The 9,392-nt window shown below is 35.1% G+C and overlaps 1 protein-coding gene across 1 annotated transcript in view; it reads right to left on the bottom strand.

Moving 5' to 3' along the window:
• LCA5 (LCA5, lebercilin) overlaps window positions 1-9,392 on the bottom strand; it is a 27,636-nt gene that overhangs the window by 5,213 nt on the left and 13,031 nt on the right. The window contains exons 4-6 of the mRNA XM_006926363.3: window positions 3,239-3,376; window positions 2,244-2,340; window positions 1,453-1,595 (exon numbers count right to left, since the gene is read on the bottom strand). Of these exons, the coding sequence (XP_006926425.1) occupies window positions 1,453-1,595; window positions 2,244-2,340; window positions 3,239-3,376 (378 nt within the window). The remainder of the gene's footprint in view (window positions 1-1,452; window positions 1,596-2,243; window positions 2,341-3,238; window positions 3,377-9,392) is intronic.

Genomic DNA, 9,392 nt, shown 5'->3' with positions numbered 1-9,392 from the left:
CCCTTCTTCCTTTTAATTACAGAATATTTTGAGTTTTAGCAAGGAGGGCATAGAGTGCTCAACTGGAGATTACATTTACTAGCCTCCCTTGCAACTAGAAAGAACCAATAGGGTGAGAGTGGAAGTATGAGTACAACTTCTGATCACATTCATAGAAACAAAAGCTCCTTGCCCTCTACTTCCTCATTCCTCCTTCTCATAGGGATTTTGAGCCAGTTCCAATCATACAGAAGAGAACTAAACTCTTTACGATGGAAGAGCAGTGATGACTACCATGGATCAAAGCTGTCTGTCTATCTTGGACTACTTGCTAACCTTCAGTCTTTTACAAGAGAAAGAAACTTACACCTTCTTTGAGCAGTTGTATTTTGGGTCTCTTTCCAATAGCAAGTCAACCTGTACTTTAACATAGCTTCTATTTGCCGAGGCCCTTTAAAGTGGCAGGATCAATCATAAGAGCTTTATAAACTGTGATTAGTCATTACCACAACCTTGAAGGGTAACACACCTCCATTTTATAAATTAGGAAATTAAGGCTCCAAGAAGTCATACAACTAAAATGTTAAAACCAGAATTTAACTAAAAAATAGTGTTAATTCCAAGGTTATACTCTTTTCACTATATCAGGTTGCTGCTCCTCCTGTTGAAACTTGTAAAGACTACATATTTTTATCTTCTTAAAGAATTGCTTTGCTATTCTATACTTTTCCTTTTCAAAAAGATAAACACGATAGAGTCTCAATGATAGTGCAAATATAGGAAGAAACAGCAGATACAGCTAATTCAAGAAGAGATCTCAGGGTCACTGGGAAACTTATGACACAAAAATACAGAACTACATGAACGATGATGACTCTCTAGCACACTGTCTCCTTTGGGTTTTAAACTGTAAACACTAAAGAGAAAAACCTCGTAGAGAAAAGGACCTTCCAGTATTCAGAATATCAGTTCTTTTAAATGAAAGTCCAACACAGACCCCTCTAAATGACACTTTGAATGGTATAAAGTCAGATTCCGCTGCAATTAGTTTGCTCAGCGTTCAACTAACCTGTAAAATTCTCTTATATAGAAGGTTAAAAAAAAAATGAAATGCAGTCAAATTCTAACAAATAATTCGAAAACTACTATAATTTGCTATTAAACTTCAAGGATGATTTTGAGACTATCTGGGTACATACAAGGTAAGAAACTTAGAAAGAAAATTTTTCTTCTCTTCTACTTCCAACTAGAAGGTACAATCAACCTTTCAGAAGCATCTGAAAGATGAGCTGTGACCTAACAGTCAACCAAAGGAATTTAATAATAGACAGATGTTATCTCTCTTTAAAAGGCTAGCTGCATATTTTAGATATAGCACTAGTATCATTGCTGAAATTTTAAAAAGTTTGATACTGTGTTTTAGGAATAATTTCAAACCTAGAGTTTAGTACTTAATCATATTGCTAAACTCACCAAAGAAAGATGTTCAGGATCTTCCCATTTGTTTTCATAACACATAACTGTTTGTGGTATGATAGGAAATTCTTCCAGGTTGAAGTCTTCATTGGTTTGTACTCCTTTTGTACACTGGCATGTAAAATCACTCTGGCATGCAGCTATCATGAAAATTATAAAAGAATTTTTCTAATTGTATTGAAAATTGCTAAGATATATGGAATTCAACTGGTATATATATTTACCATCCAAATCAGATAATGCATGGTTTGCTTAGCTCCATGACTACTCGCTATTAGTATTTTAATTTCTAGGATTTACTGGCAATTATGTAATTTGAGGACAGTTCTTACAGGTAAATCATATTATGCTTTTACAAAGGTTTTTAACTTTTTGTAATTCGAAAAAGGAAATTATACTTTTGTTTAAAGATATGAATAATAATAACAAAGTATAATACTCCAGAAAGTAAAAAAAAGCAAAAAAAATAGATGAACTATAATTAGTAAAATGTGTAACTGTTAAAGCTAGGTGATATAAGTAAAGGTTCATTATACTATAATCTCTAGTTCAGGGTATGCTTATATATTTTCATAAAAGTTTAAAAATATATACTAAGAAAACTTCTAAGAAATTATGTAAAACATAATTTTAATGACCTCACGGGAAAAACCTGAGAAAGCTGAAAGGATTCTGAAAACTATTATATATTAAATAGAAACTTAAATTCATTTCAATGACGTTCTTTCTCCTTTGCTTCCTTCTACAGCAGAATTCATTTTGTTATGAATAGGTAATAGCTACTATACCATTTTTTCTTGATATAAGTTCTTTTTCTTTCTTTGGAGAAGACCTTGGTAGACGATTAGAATATATATTTTTTATATCCAGTTCTCTCTCCTTTTCCTGGAAAAACAAAAAACAAACAAACAAAAAAATCCCAGTACAATTAAGGGTGTGGAATCTCAGTTTAAAACAAAATAAAAATCCTCACTTTGTCAATTGGTATTTCACTTATCAACCTGAGATATACATATTTCAGCTTCCCTTTGTAACTACCAAACTATAGAAAGAACTATCCCTCAGATACTTAGGTTAGGGTAGAGCAACAATTCTCCCTATGAAGTCCAATCTATACTGGTAGTCAAAAAATGAGAGAAAATAAGACAAAATTCATTTTCTACCCATTCCTGACAGGGCTAGTATTGTCCTAAACTGTCTTCCAGGCTTAATCACAGAGAGAAATTAGGCAGCATCTCTCAAATGTAGGTTATGAATTATTAACAAGTTAAAAATTAGACCTTTTTAGAAACACAGTGTTCTTGACCATTTGGGGGGTATATCCTTCTCTGAGAATTAACAGTAAATTCTATTTTAGATAATGCTAAAACACTAAATTTTGCACAAAATTTCAACCCATCAATGACCCCAGGACAGAATTAAGAACATCTGCTTTAACAAAATTAACTAATTTGAACGCTTCCTCTAAGCACTGTGAAAATAAAGAGCATTATTTAAAATAAATTTAAAAATAATTTGAGAAAGAACACTGGATTTTCCAACCAGGCAATACAGAAAAACTCTAGCTTCTCTATCATTCCTATTAGTGTATTCAATGTGTCACTTTTGACACGAGTTATAGTGATTATATTAACAAACCTTTCTTTGTAAGTACCAAAGATATTAGAATTATGTAAATGACACGGAACCATTTACAAATATGAAAGATAACAGTTATGAAATATAGTTTTCATCTAATATATATTACAAAGAGAATTAATGCAATTTAAAATAAAGCGCTTACCTTTAATTTGTGATATAGTTGTTGTACCTCCTTTTGAAGAACTTTATTTTCATCATGAGCCTCATATGCCCTTTTCCTTTCAGCAAGCAACTGTCGTTGGAAACTGTTAGTACTCAGTTCAAGGTTTTTCGATAGTTCCTATGATATATGCACAAACACGTTTAAAAAATAGTACTTAAAAATAATTTGACAGAAAACATTGCGCTTAGCATCAAAGTGACTTTTTTAGTAGTACTACTGTACAAGACATACAAACCTGACTGGGATTACTATTAACAAACATAAAATAAACTGGGAAATAGACTTACCAACAATTTATGGCAATAAATGCATATATTGAGAAATTAAAAAGGTCTTAACCTAATGTTATACCTCAAAGAACTAGAAAAAGACCAAATTAAGCCCAAAGTTAGCAAAAGGAAGGAAATAATAAAGATCAAAGTGAAAATAAATGAAAGAGACCAGAAAAATAGAAAGTATCAACAAAACTAAGGGCTGGCTCTTTGAAAAGATAAACAAAACTGACAAATCATTAGCTAGACTAAGAAAAATAGATTACTCAAATAAAATGGAAGAGAAATTAAAACTGATTACCATAGAAATTCATAAAACCATGAGACTGTGAACAATAAATTACATAACAGGTGAAATGGATACATTTCTAGAAACACCAACCTACTAAGACTGACTAGGGAAGAAAAAGAAAAACTGAACAGAATAGTAACAAGTAAAGAGATTTAATCAGTAATTGAAAAACTTTCAACATAGAAAATTTCCAGTACCAGTTGGCTTCACCACAGAGTTCTACCAAACTTTTAAAGAATTAACACCAATCCTCTTCAAACCCTTTCAAAATATCGAGGAGGAGGGAACACTTCCGAACTCATTCTACAAAACCAGCATTACCTTGATACCAAAACCAGATAAAGATACCATAAGAAAAATATAGATGTCAAAGTTCTCAACAAAGCATTAGCAAAATGAATTCAAGAACACATAAAAAGAATTATACATGATGACCAAGTGGGATTTCTCTATGGGATGTAAGAATGGTTCAACATATGTGAATCAATAAATGCATCAGTAAAATTAAAGATAAAAGGATGATGTCCAGTCGAGATGGCAGAGTAGGTAAACACTGTGCTCACCTCCCACAATCACATCAAAATTACAACTAAATTATACAACCATCACTGAGGACCACCTGAAGACTAGCTAAATTGAAGGCCTATAACTAAGAATATAAAAAAGTCAGGACAAGAACTGGCAGGAGGGGCAGAAGCACAAATGGGTAGGTCCTGCACCCACACTGTGGCAATTAAGAATCAAGAGGGATATATCAGCTACAGAGGTACCCCATATAAAGTGAAGAGTCTCAGCCTCACGACAGGCTCCATAGCCTGGGGCACCAGTGCCAGGAAGAGAAGTCCCCATAACATCTGGCTGTGTACACCAGTGGGGATTGTATTCAAGTGAGATGAAGGGTTGCTGGCGTCATCTGTGGAGCTAGTTGGGTGGTGTTTTCATGTGGTCTCAATCCAGCCACCTTTGTGTTGAAAGCCCATGCATGAACTCACTTGCTCACAAATTTACTCGCTCTGGGCTCCAGCACAAGGGCAACAGCTAGAAAAGCACCAGGAACATAGAGAAACTGAATTGACCAGCTTCAGGATGAGGACTGGGGGATCAGGGATCTGGGCAGCTCTCTCCAGGGATGGAAGTGCAGTGCAAGTGCCACTGTTCCTTTGTTCAGTGTCTCTCCAAACCCAGCCAGCAGGTGCAGGTGGGAGCCAAATCTGTGCTCTTCATTAATCTGGCTAACACCATTCACTCTGCCCTGGTGATTCTGAGAACCCACCCAACTTATACGCCTGGCCCAAATCTCTCTCCCAGTGGCTTTTCCACACCAGTGGCCTGCCTCAATCATGCTGCAGAATTTCCTAAAATCTACCCAGTATCTACAAAGCCCATACAAGCAGCGTCCCCTGTAGCTCTTGCTAAGTGGTCCCAAGCCCAGCACAGTGGCGACCAGTCTCAACTTACATTGTAACTCCCGTAAGGTGGCTCCAGGTCTGACATAAGCTGTATTCAGTGTTGACCTGGAACATAGCTTCAACTGAGCAGCCAAAAGCCCAGCAAAAGTAGCAGCTGAATTCAGATCACAGTGATGCCCACCAATGGATCCCAACCCAGCACAAGCAGCAGCCAGCCTTGGTTCACAACACAGCCTCTTGCAAGCACCTCCAAGCCCAGTACATGTGGCAACCAAACACAGATCACTCTGTAGCTACCATGAGGTGACCCCAAGCCAGGCGTAAATGGTGGCTGACCTTTGCCTGCAATGAAGCCCTTCCCAGAAAGCTCCAGAACCAATACAAAAGGTGGCTGGATTCAGACCGCAGCAAACCACCACTTAACCAGCTCCATAAATGACACATTCAAAGGGCAGACTTGGCTGGTACCAGAGCCCCACTAAAGTTACTCCCAACTACATGCGGTCAGAACCTGCACAACAGATTGTCCACTGTAGTCACAGCCAGATCTCACAGAAAGTCAGCCTGAAATTCAATTGCATTCACTGACGTGCCATCAGCAATCAAGGCTCAACTACACCAAGAGGGCACACACGACTCACACAAAGAATACCCTAGAAGCACTTGGCTCAGGTAAATGTGGAGACTGTGACATGGGGCCTCAGAGGACACCTTCTACATAAGACCACTCAGCCAAGATTGGGAGACATAAGAGATCTACCTAATACAAACAAACAAACACACAGGGAGGCAGCCAAAATGAGGAGATAAAGAAACATGTCCTAAATGAAAAAAACAGAAAAAGAAATGAAATGGACACAATCTATCAGATACAAAATTCAAAATACTGGTTATAAGGATGCTCAATAAATTTAGGAGAAGAATAGATGAACTTAGAATTTCAATAAATAAAAACCATTAAAAAAAGTCAGAAATGAAGAATACAAGAACTGATATTAGAGGAAATTGACAGTAGATTAAAGTGGAGGATTAAATCAGTAATCTGAAAGACATGTTAGTGGAAAATATCCCATTGAAACAGCAAAAAGAAAAAAGAATTTAAAGAATTTTAAAAAATGAGGATAGTTTAAGGGATCTCTGAAACAACATTAAGTGTACCAACATTTGGATCCTAGGAGTATCAGAAGGAGAAGAGAGAAAGAGAGAGAGCGCGCGCAAGGGATTGAAAACGTATTTGAAAAAGTGATGGAAAACTTTCCTAACCTGGTAAAGGACATAGACATACAAGTCCAGGAAATGCAGAGTCCCAAACGAGATGAACCCAAAGATGTGCACACTAAGACACATCATAATTAAAATGCCAAAGGTTAAAGACAGAGATAAAATATTAAAAGTTAACAAGAGAAAAGCAGTTAGTTACCTACAAGGGAGTCCCATAAGACTATCAGCAGATTTTTCTTGTGTCCTCTCTCTTTCCTGATGAGTCTGGTCAGAAGGGATTAACACAACCAAGATTACTCAGACCAACAAAACTATAATTTAGAATTGAAGGAGAGACAAGGAGTTTTTCAGACAAGAAAAAGCTGAAGGAGCTCACCACCACTAAACCAGTATTACAAGATATGTTAAAGGGATTTCCTTAAGTAGAATAGAGACCAAAAATATGAATCAAAATATAGGAAAGAAAAAAATTCTCACTGACAAAAGCTAAGAGTAAAAGCAGTAAGTCAACCAATTATAAAGTTAGTATAAAAGTTAAAAGGCAAACATAGGAAGATCATGTGTAATTACAACAATAAGTTAATACACACAAAAGAAGTAAAAAGTAATGGCAAAAACAAATGTGGAGAGGGTGAGTAAAAACTGTAGTGATTTTAGAATGTATTCAAACTTAAGTAACCATAAATTTACTGCTATAAACATAGCATATATGAAGCAACTGGTAACCATAAATCGAAAATCTGCAAGAGATATGCAAGAAATAAAGAGAACAGAATCAAAACATGACACTACAAAGAGTCATCAGCTCACAAGAGAATAGAGCAAGTGACTAAGAATGAAACAGAGAATACAAAAACAACTAGATGATAATCATTTTAAAAGTGGCAAAAAATACATACCAATCACAAATTTCTTTCAATGTAAATGGACTAAATGCTCCAATCAAAAAGCAACATTTGGCTTAATATATAAAAACACAAGACCTGTACATATGCTGTCTACAAGAGACCTACCTGAGATTGAAAGACACACACAGACTGAAAGAAATGAAAATAGATATTTCACGCATATGAAAACCAAACAAAAGCTGAGGTAGTAAACTCATATTAGACAAAAAAGACCTTATAATGCCTGTAGCGAGACAAAGAAGTGCATTTCATAATGATAAAGGGATCAATCCATGAGAGGCTATAACTCTAGTAAACATCTACACATCCAACGTAGGAGCACTTAAGTATAAAAAACAGCTATTGCCAGATGTAAAAGGAGTTTGAAAAAATAATCATAGTAGAGGACTTTAACACACCATTGATATCAATGGATAAATCCAGACATAAAATCACCAAGAAACAGTGGCCTTAAATGACACATTAAACCATCTGGACTTAATTGATATTTTTAGGACATTTCACCCAAAAGCAACAAAATATACATTCTTTTCAAGTGCACATGGAACATTTTACAGGACAGACCACATGTTAGGCCACAAAACAGGTCTCAATATTTAAGAAGATGGAAATCATCTCAAGCATGTTCTCCAATCACAATGATTTGAAACTAGAAATCAATTATAAGAAGAAAACTGAAAAACAAGAACTCATGGAAGCTAAGCAACATCCTAATAAAAAATGAATGGGCTAACATAACAAAAAGATCAAAGAAGAAATCAAAAGATATGTTAAGGCAATTGAAAATGAAAATACAATGACCTAAAATCTAGGGGATACTGCCAAAGCAGTTCTAAGAGGGAAATACACAGCAATACAGCTTACCTCAGGAAACAAGAAAAATCTCAAATAACCAAACCTTACACACAAAGAAACTAGAAAATGATGAACAACCCAAAGTGAGTATAAGGAAAATATAATAAAAGTCAGAGTAAAGATAAATGAAAGAGTATAAAAAAGAAAGAAAGAAAGAAAAAAGAATAGAAAAGGTCAATGAAACCAAAAGCTCATTCTTTCAAAAGATAAACACATTTGATAAGTCCTTAGCCAGACTCATCAGGAGAGAGAGGACTCAAGAAAATAAAATCAGAAATGAAAGTGACAACTGATACCACAGAAATACAAAAGATTATAAGGAAATAATAAGAAACAATTATCTGCCAACAAACTGTACAACCTAGAAGAAATAAATTCCTACAACCATACAATCTTCCAAAGCTGAATCAGAAGGAAAGAGAAAATCTGAACAGATAACTACAAATGAAATAGAACCAGTAATCAAAAAACTCCCAACGAAAGCCCTGTACCAGATCAGATGGCTTCACAGAAGAATTTTAACAAACGTTCAAAGAAAAATTAATATTCATCTCTCTCAAACTCTTCCAAAAAACTGAAGAGGGAAGGCTCCTAAACTCATTTTCTGAGGCCAGCAGTATCCTGATACAAAAACCAGAAAAGACTCTACCAAAAAAAAAAAAACAAACGTATATGCCAATATCTCTGATGAACATAGATGCAAAAATCCTCAACAGAATATTAGCAAACCGAATTCAGCAACAGATTAAAAAGATCACACAACTAGAGCAAGTGGGATTTTTTCCTGGAATGCAAGGTTGATTTAATATCCTCAAATCAATTAAGGTGATATGTCGTATAAACAAAATGAAGGTTAAAAATCATATGATTATATCAACAGATGAAGAAAAAGCATTTGACAAAATCCAACATCCATTTATGATAAACACTCTCAACCATATATTAAAAACACACCATGTATTAAAAACACCTAATTAATACATTGCAAAAAGCTAATTTATAGTTCTAATTATTCCTTGCTCAGAAAGCTCTCGGAGTAGGCATTATTCTCATACTTTTCTCCTACCTGTGCTTTCCAAACTACCAGTCAATTCTAAGCAACAATAAGCCCTGACTCAGGGCTTTTGTTTGATACATATATATAGCAGGTGGTATCTATATAACAAGTTTTCTGTG

This window comes from Pteropus alecto, unplaced genomic scaffold (genome assembly GCF_000325575.1).
Source record: "Pteropus alecto unplaced genomic scaffold, ASM32557v1 scaffold7, whole genome shotgun sequence".
In the NCBI taxonomy this organism is placed as follows: Eukaryota; Metazoa; Chordata; class Mammalia; order Chiroptera; family Pteropodidae; genus Pteropus; species Pteropus alecto.
The sequence above is the reverse complement of the archived record's forward strand: the minus strand, read 5'-3'. Positions and strand labels throughout refer to the sequence as shown.